The sequence below is a fragment of the Python bivittatus genome, unplaced genomic scaffold, assembly GCF_059951505.1.
Source record: "Python bivittatus isolate LINGU-HERP-01145 unplaced genomic scaffold, Pbiv_v1 ctg000680_np1212, whole genome shotgun sequence".
NCBI classification, from domain to species: domain Eukaryota; kingdom Metazoa; phylum Chordata; class Lepidosauria; order Squamata; family Pythonidae; genus Python; species Python bivittatus.
In genome coordinates this window covers 1,569,757-1,589,252 of record NW_028277095.1, presented here as the reverse complement: position 1 = coordinate 1,589,252, position 19,496 = coordinate 1,569,757, and the positions used below count along the sequence as shown (strand labels likewise).

General features: G+C 38.8%; 1 protein-coding gene across 1 annotated transcript in view; it reads right to left on the bottom strand.

Annotated features, from left to right (window-relative positions):
• The window catches only part of EBF2 (EBF transcription factor 2), a 237,515-nt gene that overhangs the window by 49,755 nt on the left and 168,264 nt on the right, over positions 1-19,496 (bottom strand). Inside the window, exons 7-8 of the mRNA XM_088151946.1 lie at positions 16,304-16,385; positions 15-132 (exon numbers count right to left, since the gene is read on the bottom strand). Coding sequence (XP_088008072.1) covers positions 15-132; positions 16,304-16,385 — 200 coding nt within the window. The remainder of the gene's footprint in view (positions 1-14; positions 133-16,303; positions 16,386-19,496) is intronic.

Sequence of the window (19,496 nt, the reverse complement as noted above, 5' to 3'; positions counted from 1 at the left end):
TGAAAGAATCATACCTTCTGAAGGGTCAAGCCTCCTTGCTCTCCGCCCATGTTTTGAGTTGTTGTGAACAAACATATTGTCTGATACTGCCAAGACATGCCCGTCGACGTTCACTGTTGTTGATAACACAACCTGGATGTTAGAAAAACAGAAAAGAGAAAGGCAGATAAATTACTTCTCCATGATCCATGTTCCATTACCTAGCCAAGTTTAAGCCCACATTCTTTTTTCTTTTCTTTCTTTCTTTCTTTCTTTCTTTCTTTCTTTCTTTCTTTCTTTCTTTCTTTCTTTCTTTCTTTCTTTCTCTCTCTCTCTCTCTCTCTCTCTCTTTCTTTCTTTCTTTCTTTCTTTCTTTCTTTCTTTCTTTCTTTCTTTAAGAATAAATCCAATCCTTATAGGGATTAACCTTCTAAAGGGGAGGAAAAATAGCTTTTCTATTTTGATTAAGATAGTAGCAGGAATACATAGCTGCCCAAGACCTATAAATCAATATTTTGATTTTGACAGCTGAATTGATTCAGTTTGGATTGTCCATTCAAACAACCTAATAGACATGATGTGATCTGGTTCATTAGTTCAATAAAAAGTGTGTGTGTACATTTCTGCAAAAGTCCAGCTATATCATCAAATCAATCTGAAGGGACCTAAATCAATATGCCAGGCCAGTTTAGTGATTCAGTTTTAAGATTTAGTACAAAGAAGTGAATTGACTGAATTGTCTCTAAGCCAAATATTTGAGTCAAATCTTTATATAGAACAATTAAGCCAGTACTAAACATCACATCCTAAGGATTTTAACAAGATTCATGCTTTGGTTCAACAGATGCTGAAGACTCTTCCTAAGTTTCTTAGCAGACAGCGTGTCCAACTTTCTTTCAAAAAGCTGTGAATAGGTGGAAAGAAAAGATCCCAGTGGGGTGCAGTGGTAGAGGTGCTGAAACAGGACCAGGCAGACCCATGTTCAAATCACCCTCAGTTTTCAAGAGCAAGCCTGTTGTTATGGGGAAAAACAGGAGAAAGGGTTGCTCTATCTGCCACCATGAGCTGCTGGTGGAAAGATGGTACATAAACATTACAAATAAATGAAATTGCATGCACATATAAGGCATATGCCAGTCATTTTACCCCAAATACTCAGATTACATGGTTATGAAAATGTTAGCTGAATTAAGAGAATAGTAACTCTTCCTCTGGGTCCCAGTCATTCTAGTGAGTCTTCCAGGAGAAAATTCACCAAGTGAACATTATCCATGTGTTTCTCCTGCCCGAGATGAAACTGACAGAGGCAAGAGAGAAGGGTATTTATGGTCATGGCATCAACTTTGGAAAGTCTTTTCCAATGATGTTTATCAACCACCATCGCTATTTTTAGTCATTGAACAAATTCATCCATTCTTTGTCTTCTCATCCTCCTCCTCCTTCGTTGGAATATGGTCATTTCTTTATGCAAAGTTGCTTCCATAATTGCCTTCTAAAAACAATGCAACTCAAAGGAAGAGGAATGGGGAGAACAAAGGAAAACAGGTCACTTTGATATAAAGCTGCAGTGGTTTATGGATCTGATCATCACAATCTTCCGAGAGATGTGCTGCTTAAAAACAGAATGGAAAGAGCTCAGAGTCAGGAAGAAGGTGAGGCACTGATCTCACTGCTGGGCTAACACAGTAGTTGAACTTCCGATCTTTCCCTCTCCTGCTGTCCGATGGGGCAGTTTCAAGATTACAAGGGGAGGGGGGAGAGGCAGAGTATGATGTGTTGGGTCCTTAATAGAGCAGGAACTGTCCCTGATTTCTTTCTCTTCTTTTCCTGAGACCTGATGGAATGGCTGAAGAATGTGTTTCAGTAGTTTCTAGGTTTGGGTTTTCCTCTCTGCCTACTTCACTCTGTACTTTATTCTAATCACACTAAATAAAGCACTGTTAAACAAAACAATCAAGATACCTTTATGCATGGGACAAAAGGCTAGAGGTTTCTTCTTCCAAAACTCTGAAAGTTGAATTCTCCTTTAGCATTGGTGATGGAGCACTGTGTCTTTCTCAACTAGCACTTGAGGCAGGCTAGTTTAGGAGGCTCATGACAGGTTGTGTGGCATCCATAGTTAGTCTTTGACAGCTTAGAGCAGTGTTTCTTAACCTCAGGAACTTTAAGATGTGTGGACTTCAACGCCCAGAATTCCCCAGCCAGCATGGCTGGCTGGGGAATTCTGAGAGTTGAAGTCCACACACCTTAAAGTTCTCAAGGTTGAGAAACACTGCAATAGACCATTCATTTGAGAAACACTGGCTTAGAGGAAAAGCCTAAGAGCTCTGGAGGAACAGCTGGGAATGCTACCTCCCCCTCCAACATCTGCCATTTTAAACAATGGCTTCATTCTGCAGAATGGTATTGCTGGTCCTGCGAAGCGCTGGTAGGCTTCTCCAACGTTTTCAAGGAAAGAAAAGGCATACATTGCACACATGTTCACCCCTGACCAATTTGTGTTGACATCTCAGCTTGGATTAAGAAACGCTTCTTCCTCTTTGAGAACCATTGGTAGTAACTGCCTATTTCTTCACCCTTTGATACAAATACAATCTAACAATGAATTACTATCTCTGCTAACTAAGTTTTATTGAAGCCAATACTATAGTGCTGGGAAAGGTGCAGGGGGAAAAAATCTCTACAAACCCTTCCTGTGTGCAGAAAAACCACCAGGGCTAGAAACTGGGAGACTGTGAGTTCTAGTTCCGCCTAAGGCACATAGACAACTGGGTGCCTTGGGACTAGTCACACTCTCGCACAGTCATAGCAAGAAGAAGACGATGGCAAACAAATTTCCAAAAATGTGGTTGGTAGGTAGGTAGGTAGGTAGGTAGGTAGGTAGGTAGGGAAGGAAGGAAGGAAGGAAGGAAGGAAGGAAGGAAGGAAGGAAGGAAGGAAGGAAGGAAGGAAGGAAGGAAGGAAGGAAGGAAGGAAGGAAGGAAGGAGCGAGCTTCCAAGTTGGTGGCCATCATTGCTGTAGTGAGTTCCACAGGCTAATTTTTTCCTTTTAACCAGTGTGTTCCACCTCTAATCTCCCTTTAATCTGACCTGAATGTCCTCTCATTCAGAAACACAGGCTGCCACTAGGTGTTTAATTAAAGCATCTTGCATGTAACCCATCATACAATATTAAAGAGAGAAAAAGAGGCATGGAGGAACCAACACATGTCAAACTTGTAGCATGCTTTGTGTACTTGGCAAAATATAAATATCTTAGAAATAAAATAAAAGCTCCACTTCAAAGTTAAAAGCAGGCAAGTCCAAACTCCCAAATCCAGGGAGTAGTGTGGATAAGGAAAACATTGGAAACATCCTCAGATTCAGGGAAGCTGCACTTGGACATTTTAGTCCTGAGTTTCCTTTCAGCGACAGGGAGGGGGAAAGTAGGACAGGAGTCTATGATCAAATGACAGAGAGAAAAGGATAAAAACTTCACAAGGCACAAGGAGGAAAGCCTTAATCCTCGATGTCCCATTCTAAAAGAGAGTCTTCAACAGCTGACAAATTCTTTCCTTTCCTTTCCTTTCCCCCCATCCCTTTTGGAAGGGGAGGGATCAGAGCAGGGAAACCTGTTTTCCCTTCTAGACCATTTTTATGCTGACTGAACAAATGCACGCTCTTGCTCACTTTCTCTTCTCGGTACGAGCTTAATTCGTTCCAAAAGGCACTTGTCATACTTTACATTAAGGGTGCCTTTGCATTCCTGCCACAAAACGTGTTGCTTCCATATGCCAAAAAGGTTTCGTCATGGCACTCTAGGTGGAGCTGGGACTTGGTTCCAAAGTGAACAGTTCCCCCATGACACGCGAGAGCTCCAACAGATGCACTTCATTATTTTCTCTTAAACAATGGAAATAAATTTTAATCTCTCGCTGGCCAGCCCAGACCACACTACGGCAACAAGGGAATAAGGCTGAATTATTCCAGTGTCTGAAATATTTACGAGAAGATTTTAAATTGTAACCAAATGTAAACCAAAGAGTGGATTGTTGCACCTTCATATAAGAGACACGAAGCTAATCACAAACACACAAAATACTGCATTATAAGCACCCATTGGGATGGAAACAAATAAATAGCCAATCACATAACATGTTGATCTATTTTACATCCAGATTTGACATATATACGCTGGAAAGTTTAATTCATAGCAAGCAGAGGAGGGGCGGGGGGAGGAATCCAGAAATTTAAGTGATTTGGGATCAAGGAAGATCTAATGGGAGGTATGTTTCATTTCTTATACTGTTGGGTGGAATTTAGTTTCCAATATGGGAGATTGGTATAGGGGATCAAATAACCTAATTCTTCTGGTTCTGCTGCTGAAGGATCTCCTTCCCCAGCCTGAAAGTCATATTTGATCCAGAATGTAGCACTGTGAATGTAGGCAGGACCACTCAATACCTGTTGTTCAAGGGCTGCTCTGGTTCTTAGTTTGCTTCTGGACACAGTTCAAAATGTTGATGATGACATTTAAATCCTGAAGAACTTAGGCTCTAGATACTTTAGGGATGGCCTTCTAAGCCAGGCTGCTCATACTTTTAAGATCTGATGAGCATTCCCTGCTCTGTGTCTCGAGTGTGGTAGAGGAAGGACCTTCTTGAAGTCTGCAGCTAAATGATGGAAATCCATGCCTTGATGCATCATCTACAATAGCTTTTTGCCAGTGGTAGAGAATAGAGTTGCACAAAATATTTTGAATTTTTTGGCAGAAAGGAGACAGCTCCAAGTAATGGTCTGAACAATGTTCTTGAACTATGCTTTTGAAATTAGGTCAAAAGCCACAAATTGCTCACCTCTGGATTAGGAGCATAGATCTCTAAATATTGGATACTAAGGAGTTTGCCACCAATTATGGCTACAACATATCTTGTTGAAGAGCTCCAGATACTTTTGGCTGTGAAATTTTGGAAACAGGATGCTAGAAGAACCTTAAACCTGATCTAGCAGGGCATTTCCATTTGCAAAGGACCTGGCTTTTGAGTTCCTTTCATTATGATGCATTGTGTCTATGTTTTCTCTACACCATCATGATAGGTGCCTTAACACTGTGGATTTGAAATGGCTTTCATGGAGGCATACCCCTACTGAATCATTTGCTGAACATAAACCATCACCAAACAGATATTATATATTGAATAACTGAAAGTCCATAGTGGTGTGTGTGTGTGTGTGTGTGTGTGTTTAAAGGAAGCAGACATTCTTCCATAGTCTCCAGCTCCCAAGACCTCCCCTTTCACCAGCCAACAGCTTTCCCCCAGTGAGTATTTCCTGGGTCACGGAGGGTGACCCTTTCCATCTGGAATCAATCAGTCAACTCCTGACAACTTCCTGAAACACCTCATTCCATTTCCTGTTCTCTCCCCCTTCTCATCACCCCCCCCAGTTTGCTTCACTCTTCAAAACTACAGGCCACAGCAGCTTAATGTTAGAGGGTCAGCCACAGTTAGACTCCAAAACACTACACAAGGAAACCTTTGACCTTCAGAAATCTTTACATCTTAGCTAAACAAATCAAGGTCAATATTTCTTACCATTACCTTGTTAACCATTTAAATACTTTCTCCTTCCCTTTTTTTCATCAGGCCCTTGGATGGCTTATCCATCAAGACCACTGGTTCATCCAGGATCATAAAATGTGACATCCCTTTGTTTCCTTTAAAGGCATATGAGACTGGTGAGGCCAATTGGCCTGAAAACCCCAAAGATGTAGGCCTCTTAGGATAATGACTGAACTGTCGTATCATAGACATTCGGTTAACCTAGCTGTTGAAGCTAGCAGAAGAGATGCTTGCTGATATGATGAGGCTTGTTGGCCACAATATTCTCTTCTATAACTTCCTGGATATCAGTTCTGGTAAATGTAGTAGCCTTCCTCAGTCAAGGATAAGTCACTGAAAACATATTACACACATACATTATTTTCCTGGCATTTCCAACTTTCTCTCTTATGTTTCATCATGACCCTCCATATGAAATGGAGCACCTTCTCATCTCCATCATCTATATGTGTTTTCAATGGCTGCATCCCTTCCAGCAGAACTTAGCCATATTGTGGATGAAGGTACCAGAGTGTCCATTGCAGCTGAAAATAACATCTGCAGCCTCACCCCCACCTAGCCACACCCACCTTAAATAAAATAAATTAACAAAAATGATTTTAAAATGTAGAAATCTCACCAGAACACTGCATCATTGAAGGAGTTGACATCCTCACATGAGATGCTGACATTTTCATGTGAGATCCTGCAACAGTTTGAGCTCACTAACTCTTGGGTAATCTAGTTTGGGTAATTCACAAGATTCCAGCATTCTATATAATATTTAAGATGCCTGGGACATTGAGCAAAATTGTGTGATGCTGCCCGAGGCTTCAGAAAGCTGCCAACTCATGCCCAATTCATGCCTAAAGGTCCCATCTATGGAAGTGCATATTTATACCTTCAGAATAGATGCCTTGTACAAAATCAGACTATTTGTCCATTTCATTCATTGTTGTCCATATTCTGCCTGGAGGCAGCTCCCTGGTCTTCTTAACTGGATAATCTCACGATTGACCAAGGGACATTCTGCATGCTCCATATCTAGACCAAGTTATGTCCCCTCTCTAAAGTAAAGTTAGCAGGGGATTCATTTTAAATTCTCAAGTTCCAAAAATGCTGTATCAAACTTGGCCTTGAAATTCCTCAATTTGCAGTTTTCTCCATTTCTCTCTTTTTCTTTTTATTATCAGGTTGCTGAATGTATTTTTTTTTTTTTCAAATTTCTCCTGGTGGCATTTTTGAGCTTAATTTAATATATTGTTGGATGCAGTTGAAGGTGCTAACTACTGGACTAGTTTCCTTTTCCACATCTTTTTGTCATGTCCCAAGCCTCTTGGCTTATAATGTTTATAAAGTTGAATAGCCTTTCAAATAAGGGAGTGAGTTATTTCGTTTATTTGGTTTGGTTTTTGTAAATAAGAATACACAATAATTCTAAGGGGTTCAAACATCCATGTTCACTATTTGGTAGCATGACAGGAAGGCCTCAAATGCTATAAAATGAATTGGCTAGTTTCAAGGCTGGTAGAAAGAACTTTAAAATTTTAGGCTCTCATTTAGACTTTTGTGATGATTCTATACAAGAAAAGAAATGGCTTCATCCAAATTGATTTGGAAAGCTAAATCAAGTCACCTTTTTGATTTGACTATTTGATTTCGATGTCTAAATCAAACCAGATCAATTTTCCAAACTGAACTGAGAATTCAGATCTGATTTTGTCTGATTCACACAGGTCTATTGACTTGTCCTTCAAGGTTCCATTCATAGTAACACCTCTACTTTGCAAGCTGCATGGATCCCCAATAGGCTTCCAAGTGCAATTTAATGTGATGGGGATCCATAAAGCCTTTCATGGCACAGGTCTATTTGTTATTTGTAGGACTTCCCATGCCTGGTTGTTTCTGCCCATCCCACATGCCCCAACAGAATGAGCATGCTTCAGGTCCTTTCTTTGAAACAATGTCATCTGATGGGACCTAGGAGGTGTGCCTTTTCTGTTGTGGCACCTGTCCTGTGAAATAATCTCCCCCTTGCTCCCCAAGATTTGACCAGCCTCAAATCCTATTAGCTTTCAGGAAGACTTTGAAGACTCATCTGTTCCTCAAACATTGGGGTAAGGATATTAGGTTATAGTTGATTTTTGGCCACTTTTTGGTTAAAGGTACTGTGATTTTTTAAAATTGCTCTACACTACCCAGAGTCACATTTTCTGTTGGCTGGTCATATAAATTCTTGAATGAATGAACGAATATTAAACATGATGAAAAACTGCACATAAGAAATCATCTTTTAGCTGCAATGAAATAAAATGCATCTCATTAGCAGTTGTGTTAAAGAAATGAACATTATCTTTAAAAAAAAAAAACTTTCTGATTTTTAGCAAGGAAAATCACCAAGAATCAACATCAACTCAAGGGAGCCTTTTATATTATACTGGGAAACAGCACACAAAAATTCATATATTAGGCAAATTGCTTATGAAAACACATCCATATTTTTTAAAAACAAAATATTCAATGGAATGGAATAATACGAAAGTCACCATATCTCTAATTTTATTCCTAATAATCCCTCTAAGACACTTGGGGAAATAGAACGTATTATTTTCTTTTCTTTCAATAATGCCATATTTCAATAGCATTCCATATTGTAACTGTTCTCAAACATAGACTTAACTAACAGAATTGTACTGTCTATCCAAAGTCTAATTGTTTTAGTCCAGATATGGAAGAATATAACACAAGATCCATGTTTGGGATGGTTGAAAACATCAATGTCAGTTTCTCTCCATTTCTAATTATTGTGACTCTGCTAAGTTAATTTGAGCAAACTTTTCTTTACTGATTGTACTGAAATTTTGTGCATTTTTGGCACATACCAAATAAAAAAACAAAAAACCCTAAAACAGATTTTGCAAGCATTTTTTTCCAATGTACTGCATTTTTGTACCTTATTTTAGTAATACATGTTTTTTATATAAATCTGTGTGTGTATATCTGTGGGTGGGTGTGTGTAGATAGAAATAGAGATGTTAAAAATGGCAAACTATATTGGAAAAATCAGGAGAGAGAGATTAGTAATATTTTTAGCTTTTTTCTGAGTTTGAATTATTCATGTTTTCTTTAGTTTAGTTTTCTACTATAACTGCCTTAAAACGATGGAGTAAAAATTGATAAATATATTTTAATTAATTTAAATTTTATCAAACCTCTATTTTTTGTCCTGGCCCCATGAAGACTTTGAAGAGTCTGGTGACCAGGACGCAGCCACAGAAAAGGGTACCTTACTTACTATCCTCCCATTCACCCCATACATAGAAATTTAGTTACATCAACATTTAGTCCTTATTGAGCTAAACAACAACAACAGGAGACTTTCTTTTCTTTCTTTTAATTTTCAGAGTGACATATTCCTCCACATCTAGAGAGCTTCCCAGTTGCAGAAATCACTCTTGTATTTTTGGTTGGGCCAGATCAATCACTAATTTGCACCTAACTATCTGAATATCCAGTAACTATTTTTTACTGGATGGATGGATGGATGGATGGATGGATGGATGGATGGATGGTTGATAGATAGATAGATAGATAGATAGATAGATAGATAGATAGATAGATAGATAGATAGATAGATGTGCAATTGTCCCAACAGTTACCAAAAGTAATGGAGTCAGTGTATTCCAAAGCCATTTCATTGATAAACGGACATATCCTGAGAGAACACACCTTAATGCTTGTACTAAATGCACCAAAGTTGATGCAACTGATTCCTTCCCTGCTATAATGGAAAGTAGAAATCCTTCCAAATTTCACCAAAGACAGTACTTCGAGCAAATTTCTGAGGGTTTTTTCCTTCTTTTTTTCTTTTCATTTGCTATCTCTGGGAAAAACAGTCCACTTTGCTGGAATTTCTCTGAATATTTCCCATACTTTCTGGGGGAGTTAGTCATATTTGTCTCCTTTGGAATGACGTTAGGTCAAGGGATTTTGGATAAAGAGAAAAACCAGGTTGCTAAAGCAGTTGCTATTACTGCTATTTGCAAGGGCAGAAATTAAAACCAATCAAGGTGGGGAGCTGGGCTAAGGTCATTATTATTATGGGTGAACATCACAAGAGAGAATTATTGGAGAATTCCTCTTTCACCTGGAAAAAAAATGGTGAACTTATTCTCACCATTCTGAATGAGAAACTTTGCATACAACTGTAGTTCCAAAGGAGGAGGTAAAATCATTCAACATCTGGAAGTAATATGAAATGCCCAATGTACATTCTTCTTTATAACTGTACAGTTACACTAACATAATTTTCTATTTTGGCTAAAGTGATTATATATATATATATATATATATATATATATATATATATATAATATCTCAACATAAGTAGGAGAAAAATGACCCATAGCAATCTTCCTTTCTGCTCCCTCTCTCCCCTCTTTCCGGCAAGTTTCCCAGAGATATTAGTGGGGATTCTGCTGTTGGGAGGAAGAGATAAAATAAAGGATAAATAGTCTTTATGAGTGTGCACAGATTAGTTAATAAGGATTAGCTCATCTTTAACACTCTCTATTCATTTGGAGGTTGTACAATGGGTGAGGTTAAATCATGGTCAGAAGAGACTTGAATCCAAAAGTCTGCCTAGATGTGATTCCAGTTCCTCCCAAATCTGGGAGTAGTAAGTTATTAGTTTTAGTCAACATTTAGTAACAACTATAATAAAGGGGAATGATTGGCTTATGTAAAAAAGAGGTGCTGTTAGATTTTGGAAGGCCCTTGAACCAGATGGTCTTTGGTAGAACCTGAAGAACAATAGGTTCATTTCAAGTTCCAATGGGACCTTACTTCATCCCACATCACGGAACCCAAATATCCTTAAAAAAAATATTTTTCATGCTGGAATTCTCCCTCTCATTTTTTCAAGTTCACAAAAATTAATATATTAGCCCTTGTTGAATACAAACCTACACATCTTGGGAGAAATGCGTACAAAATACCTGTCTTTATATGATACTCTGAACCACGAACGAATTACATGTAAGCCTTATGCATTGTGGGATCCCAGCCAATGTTGTGGATTCTTCCCAATGTGTGAAAGCTAAAACTAGGGACACGGTTTGATCCACCTCATGGATACTAGCTCCTTTCACTCAAATATTTGATTATTCCATATTTAATGGGGAGTTAAAGCAGGGACATAAAACCTTTTTGGAGCTAGAAGTCCTGCTTTGTCTTCTATGAACTGCAATCCCCTTTCTATTTTCTTCCTTCCAACACTCAGATCCTTACAGCTATATAAAGTTATGCATGTATCTCTAGGTGCTAGGAAGGCAAGAAATGTACTGTACCTGTCCCCAATCTAGATGACGGTATTCTCTCATCTAGGTCTTCTCATCCCTCCCTAGTTCAGAAATTCCAGGTTTATATGCTTATGATGCCTAGGGGTACACATTCACTGTGGGATTCTTTCTCCAATATCCAAGAAACTTTCTGGATTGTGAGCTTTACTGACAATCATGGTAGGTGCTGTGAAAAATGGCAAACTGTGCTTCTTCTTCATCTATCTCAACCATTTTTTTTCTGTAGATAAATTGTCATTTCAGAGGATGCTACTAAGAGGTATGGGGAAAACTCTGATGCAAAAAGAGCCTGTGTGATATAGCAGTTAGCATGTTATACTAGCACTGAGTTCCAACTCAGTTTTGTCAAAAAAATAATTTGGTCCAAACCCAACTAAATCATATTCTAGGGCTTGGGGAATGCAATGTCTTGGTAAAAGTACCATGTTCATTGCATTGCAATTTCTGGGGGGCGGGGAGAAGATGGGACCATGTTTGAGAGGTTAGGGGTGTAACACAACCTATTGACTTTTTGAAGAACCACATGAGACCATTCAGTGATGCTGGGATGTTCTTAAAAGAGACAAGGGAATATTTGGAAAGTAGGAGACCTGCCAGATGCAAACCTTTTCCCATTTCTACCCTTAAAAAACCCCAATGTCTTAAAAATAAGTGGAAATCATGCCATTGAAATGCAGCCATTTTGTCACCAGATTTGGGTAAACTCAGGATGGTGGAAATTGTATACTGCTCATAGGCTGTGGTTTGCCCATCTCAATATAAATATTTAAAATGTACTAAGAAGACTTTTTTCTTCTTCTTACTTCATTTAGCAATAAAGGCTATTCCATGTTCTGGCTCCTATTAGGTTCTGGGTCAAAGGCTGAACATTTTCTACTTTTCTAAAATTTGTTTACAAATTGATTTCAGTTTCAGCAATTTCCTATCTGACTGCTGAGATGTATGCAAAGCAGATGGTCTCAAGGACCAAAAGTATAGGATATAGCCCCTTGGCCAAAGCTAAACAGTTCTGGATCTGGTAAGTACATTGAAAGAAAACTTTCTAGGGAACCAGTTTGAATATCTTAATACAAGAAAGCAGGGACATCTTTGGAATAAATAGAAAATATGTTCTAATAAGGGAATGTGGAATGTGAAGCTCTTCAGATATTGTTGAACACTAACTCCCAGCAGCTTTAGACAGTATGACTGGCAGAGAAGAATGAGGGACACTTTAGTCTTACAATATTTGAAGGCATAACCCTCATCCACTATGACAAGTGGATGGGATCTATGGATAGCTGCCTGACATGGCGAGCCACTGAATTTCGGAGAACTGTTTTTAGAACTGTTTTTCAAGATGTGTCCTCAAGCTCCCCACTAACTCGGCTTGTCCAGGATATCTTCTAGCACAGGAAATATGGATTCAGTATCAAGGAAATATAGAGCTTCCTGTACTCATTGAAGCTTGTGAGAAGATCTTTCTGAGCAATGGTCTATTCTTCAATCCTTGGTTATTGTTTGGTCTTGAGTTATGGCTTACTTCACAATCCCATCTCTCCTTTTCCTTCTTATTGGCTTGACCTATAGCTCCTAATTTCTAGGCCCACGCCAGGCACTGCCACTGTGTTTCAGCTTACTGTGTCCTGGTCAACAAGACAGCATGCATACCAACAGTGAGTATCTAGCTACTGTGAAAAGACAGCATTTTAAATAATTCAGGATAAAATCCATCAGCCAATATACAGCAGTAAAGGAAAACATCCTATCCTTTTAACCAATTGCATGCATCTGTGCCAGCAAATCGTCTGCTTGCAAGAACAATCCAAACAGATTGCAACATTTATTCCAGAATTCCAGATTATATCATCTGTATCAAAATTGTCCAACACTGTGATTACTTTTCCCTTTGTTCTGAAATGTGCCTGCACAGGAGCTAAATACGTTAGAAAAATGTGTCTGATTCAGACATCATCTCTATTCTAAAAAAAAAAAAAATTTTTCAAACTCATGATTTATATCTCACCTTTCTACTGGTAGGTTATTCAAAATGGCTAAAAGATCCATTAGAATATACTGCACTTAATTAAATTAATGAAATAATTTGCAGAAGATGTCCTCCTTCCAAATTACAACCAGAAGGCCAAATGTTTTAGGACACTGGCAAGATGTTCTCTCACAAACCATATTCATCACGTTCAGTTTCCAGAACTGCTTTGGGACCATGAAACTATGACCAAAAGCATCTTCTGCAGTGCCTTAAAGCAGCTATGTCTTTTCCTAGGCTCACATGGCCTTTGAAGATAGCACCCATAAGATCCTGGGAAAAGGCCTGTCTGCAGACGAGTGTTATAGTCACACCCCTCTTTGTGTGCACTGATGGACAAACTACTCCTCTTTGTTGCCTTTATTCCATGTACTGAAAAGGATGTGCATTCAGGCACACACACATGGAGGATGTGTTCAGGACTGCTGGAAATCTTGTCACTCACCAGTACTTTGGGGAAGTTATTTATTCTGCTGCTATCAAGCTGCAAATGAAGCTTTAAAACCAACCCCCCCCCCAAAAAAAATGAAGTTAAGTAAGCTTAATTCTTAGGGGGCATGAAGTTGATGGGAGGTATGTCACATTCGGAGGATGAAGCTGTACATTACTGCAAGCTGACACAGACGCACACAAACACTTAAGATCTCAGAGCTAGAACATTTTAACATATACATATATAGCGTGTGTATGTATGTGTGCGTGTAGATATATATAATGGCAAGCACTGAAAATGACCTCGCTCTGAGATTAAATTCTACCCAATCATTTTATTTTACACTGTTATCAAAACAGCTTCATTCAATCAAGACTCTAAGCTATATCCCCTTTTATCCCTCTCTTCTGCCCTGATGTAATCTGTGTCTTTCATCAGTTCTGGGGTATTTCATTCCTTGGATTGACAAGTGTCCTCTGTAACCTGAATCAAAACCATTAAACACATTATTTGTTTTTGTTGATGCTGAGGGCTGGTACAGGGATAAAAGGTAACAGAATGTGCATGTTTAGACTGCAGAAGGCATCATGATCCTTTGGGATGATATTCATGTTAGAAACACTTGACCCCGTGTGAAAATCTGAGCAGCGCCTTTCAGATCCTTCCGATTAAAAGCTGTTTAGCATTTGTTCACTTTATACTGTACAACAAAGTGCAAACTCTTATGTAGTTAAAATCACAGCAGCCATGGAGAAAAAGGAGATATTAGCAGGTTCAGGGGGTATAAAGTTAAGTTAAAGCGGGGGGAAAAAGTCCTTGCAGAGAAGATTCTGGTTTCTGTTTTGAGCGTGGGTAACATTGTTTAGCACTTTGGATTCAATTGCCCCAAATGGCTTTGGAACATATGGGGTGTGATTATAATACTCGTCTGCAGTCAGGCCTTTTCCCAGGATCTTATGGCTGCTATCCTCAAAGGCCATGTGAGCCCAGGAAAAGACATAGCTGCTTTAAGGTACTGCGGAAGCTCCAGTCATAGTTTCATAGTCCCAAAGCAGTTCTGGAAACTGAATCCAAACCACTGTACAACCCTACTAGCGTGGCCCCTTCTGTTTTCCCCAAAGACAAAATTAATCTTCAGCAAAGAGGACAAACAATTGCCTCAATGATTCACATCTAGCTTCCATGTGGAGATGAAGCTTTAAAAATTAAGACTGCACAGATCTTTGAGCGGGTGTTTCATTTGGATGAAAGCCTGAATGCTTCTTGATCCTAAAGACTCTTTCAACTGGTAGTATTGGAAGAGGGTTTTTTGTTTGGTTGGGTTTTTTGGGGGAGGGGCAACTGAAGCAAATTGTGACACCTTCTGGTGTGAAGGACCTCAGTGAGCTTTAGCACAACCACCTTATACAGACTGAGTAGAAATTTTCATATCACTGACCTATCAATATTGCAGATTTCTGTCCAATATTTATAACTGTAGAGTGGGGAAGTGTAGATACATGAAGGACAGGAGGAAGAGCCGCTACCAAGATAACAGTCAGATAAAAAGGTCCTGAACCCAGGCCAAAAAAATAACTTGAGAAACCATCTCGGACAAGCCCCTCCCTAATTCACATGAAGATACAGTGAGGGAGGGGGAAGCACATTCAGACTCACAAGATTCTGTTACTACAGCTGTTACAACAAAAGTAATCCTGACCAATATGGCATTGGTTTCTTAGTCTGGTCTACCTTCTTGGGTTGATAGGAAGACAGTGTTCAAGGGAGGGAGGTTCTTCTATCTCTGAATATTTATTTATTTATTTATTTATTCATTCATTCATTTATTTATTTATTAAATTTTTCAACCGCCCATCTCGCCCCAATGGGGGAACTCTGGGCGATTCACAACAAACATTAAAAAACATAAAATATATAAATACATAAAACCTTAATTAAAAACATTACTAAAAAGAAGAAGAATATAATTCCTGTGCAGACAAAACCCCACATTTTGGGCATTCTCATCTGAGATCTCATGGTATTTGCATTTTAAATGATGAGATTTCAGTGAAGAATACAGAAACCTCACCAGGTTTGGAAATATAGAAGTAACTTATGCATACACTGTCGGGCCTTTAGCAAGACTCCACATTCACTTTTCATGAGATCTACAGGACGATCAAGCAACGGTAGCTAGACTCCGCAAAAAGAGTTGTAGAGACTTCAGAGCCATTTACAGTGGGAAGGGGAAAAGTCTTACATCTGTGCAACCCAGCCTTAAACAATGAAGGGGGTGGAAAAGAGAAAGAGAAGCAAGATTTAGTGCTTACTCCCCATCAGCCCATTTCCCCATCCGCCTTGCTTCCCTTCACAGTGTTTCCAACCTGAACACTTCACTTCCTCCTGTGTTTTTATTAGCTGGTATTTTCAATACATCAGCGTCAGCTATGATGAAACTGGTGGCAGATATTCCTGAAAAGCAGCTGGATCACAGTCCCACGGGCCTAGTTGCTTTACTAGGGAGAGTTCTTAAAGTGACCAGGGCTGGAACAGCCGCAGTTGGAACAAACCTGAATGGGAGATTGTGGGAATGATCCCTGGCACGTAAACAGGGTTGCTTTGAAAAATGTGGAAACGTCTCAGGTTCTTGTACTCGGACCTTGCTACATGCAGGCGTCTTGCTTCGGAGTGTCAAATCAAATATACATCTCCAGTTGGTGCGATACCTCACTTCCTCTCTTGAGGATTCCCCCCCCCAAAAAAGGAGGGGAGCAAGGATTGAACATGACAAACACAGAGAACAAAAACCTTTCACAATCTATGATGGGGGTTATCATTTACTGTCATCTCGTTTATTACCTGCATTGTCAGTGATGAGCAACAGAGAGACACGGCCGAAAAAAAACCCCCAGACAACTTACTTACTTAACAGCACATCACTTACCTGGAACCGTCGCATATCTCGGGGGTTTCCGGCTGTTTTCAAACAGTTCTGGTTGCACTTGAGGAAGAATTTTAAGAAGAATCTGCAGGGGGAGAAAAGAGAACGTGCATGACATCTTCCATTTTAAGAAATTAAAGTCTGATATCATTTAGTTGCTTTGTGCCAATGTGTTTGTGCCCTGTGGCTGGAGCCATCAGGGAGATATCAACTGACTGTTTAAAAGGAGACTGTCAATTAAAACAGATTAAAATGACATTTTTGGCTGCATCTGTAACGCAAGATCTGAAATGATCAGAAACCAGAGATTCTTCCAAGCTTTGTAACCCTGAAGTCATATAAGGAAAGAGAGAACGAATGCAAAGAGAAAGAGAATACATTTATATATACACATACACATGTAAACATAATCAGAAGCACTGTAAATCTTTCATTCCCTTTTCCCTGAGTTTAAAGGGCATTCAGACATTACTGTGTAGCAAAACTGCATTTCTCAAGGAATGTCCACACCACAGCTAGAAGGCCATCAGGATGCTTTGATACATTTATCTGAATGGTAGAGATGTTTTCAGAGGTATAGTTCAGTTGTAGAGTTCTTTGGGAGAGGGGAAAAAGTGCAAAATCTATTTACAAGGTTTAGTTCCCTCAAGTTAAGATCTGGAATTGGTCATACAGTTGAATCTGGTTTTGCTCACTTTCATATTTTTAACAATTTTATTTCTATTCTGTCAGACTTCCACATCAATGCACATTTTTTTAAAAGTCCAAACAAAAGCTGTGTGTATTTTTTGTCACAATTTCTCCTAATACACCCGTTTTACACATTCTTTTTCTCAAATACATCAGTCAGTCAACGCAACATTTTGTATCAAAGGTTCTTATTTTATACGTATTTTTTTCTCATGTATCCTCATTTTTACACACAACTTTCCCTAATCCAATAATGCATGTTAGCAAAATTTTCTCCTAATTTGTGCAAAGTTTTCCAGCACACACTCCCCACTCCTTCTCTTACCTCCATCCCACACACATTCTGGAAAATGTGCTTTTGTTTCTTTCCTGAGCTTCATAAAATTTAGCAAAAAAGCATGCATAATATGAAAGAAAGATAGCGTGAAGAAACAGCAGTGACATCCAAGATGGCACAATGGATGGGATGTTAAGTGTCCCTGTCAGGAGCAAAGGGTTAAACTTCTACATAGCATATTATGTTCATTAAGTGGCCTTGGGCAAATCTCTGCATCTCACTTGAAGTCATTTTACAAGACTTCTGGGAATTTAAATGATCGGAATTCATATATCAGCTGCTCTCAGAGCCTTCCTCCCACAGATATCCTAGAGGATTGCCTTATTTTGTGCTATAAGACAACATATATAATACTCCCCTTCTAATGTTATCTTCTTGAGACTATAGTTGTTGCAGATTTGTACCTGATATTCTCACATTCAGGTCTTTAACCACAACACTACTGTCTGTATGCAACCTTTCTTCAGGTTGGTTGAATATTCACACAACATGGACACCATAAATTTGTGGTGTCGGAATTGGGTATGGTTCTGTTTAAGAGCTAATCTGAGATGTTAAACAGGTTGGATTAAGATAGATGAATCCTAGATTGAAATTCCCATAAGGAAAACAATGAGTTGATCTTAGGCCAGGCATTATCTTTTGGCCTAAGACATAGGATTGTGGTAGGGATAAAGAAGAATGGGAAGAGTCTCAACAGATGGTAGCATCTGGCCAAATTAGTCTGAGCTAAAAAAATCTGATGGTTTCGACCTGGTTAGTACTTTGATAAGATACCTCCAAGGAATGCTATGGCTATAGACTAGACAGAAAAAGTTGCAGAAACATCCTGGAAGAAGACAGTAGTAAATTACCTGCCATGAAAACTACATGGATACATTCTTGGAGTCACTAAGATTCAAGTTTAAATTGAAGAATAGGATAGGAAGAACCATATACAACTTCTTGAATTTCTTAGAGGTTCAAAATGAGTTGAAAATATGTTAATAAATACGAAGAGGAATATGCTCATACAGCATATTCCTTTTCATCATATGAAGGATCAGTGGTCAGACCTTTGGAAGCCAGCTGAAGATCTTTTTACATGCCCAAGCTATTCAGTCCTAAAACATTTTATGGCTTTTTAGCTCGTACACAAATAATATTTACAACTGCCCCCACTTATTTATTTATTTTTAACGTTGGTTCTAGTCTGCTTATTTGAACTTAATCTAAATCTTATTAGAGGTGTTTTTCCTTCCTTCCTTCCTTCCTTCCTTCCTTCCTTCCTTCCTTCCTTCCTTCCTTCCTTCCTTCTTTCTTTCTTTCTTTCTTTCTTTCTTTCTTTCTTTCTTTCTTTCTTTCTTTCTTTTTGTAATAACTTTATTAAAGTTTTAAATAAGAAAGATAAAAGCAAGTACTAATATTTAAGATAAAGGAAGAAAAGAAAAGAAAAAAGAAAAGAAAAGAACAAAGCCAGAGGAGAGGAGAGGAAAGGAGGGGAGGGAGGGAAATAAATACAAAGGAAAGGAAAGGAAAGGAAAGGAAAGGAAAGGAAAGGAAAGGAAAGGAAAGGAAAGGAAAGGAAAGGAAAGGAAAGGAAAGGAAAGGAAAGGAAAGGAATCACTTCTGATTTTCTTTTACAACAGCTATAGGTATAGATTTAAACTGAACTCTTACTCTAGGGTTACAATGCAACTCTCATTTTTTCTATCATCTAATTTTTTTTCTAATCATCAAACCCCTATAATAGGTGTTTTATTTTAGCTAATGGTACTTACATCTTATGGTCAAGTGTCTAGAGAACATTTGTTCTGAGTAGCAGGGAGGTACTGTAAATCAAGAGTAGGTGAGTTAGAACACTGGGCCCTCCGCTAATTTAGTTCTTGAGCAAATTCCAAGCTCTTCTGCAAAAGGTTGAGACCCCTGGTAAGAGCTCTCAATCTTTTTCCTGCAGTCTGTTGCTTGGAAAAAAAAGGAAAAGAGGGCAGGAAAGAGAGAAAAATGGGGGAGTCAGAAATAGACATCTCTACCTCTGCCCGCTCCTCCTGTAGCCCCACCTGCCTTATCGTCCCAAAGAAAAAGGCCAAGAGAATGCAATTCTCAACAGAAAACAATATTGTCCACTACTGCTGTAAATAAAAGACGTATAAAATAAACATGCTAGTTCTATGTAATTCCATTTTCTTG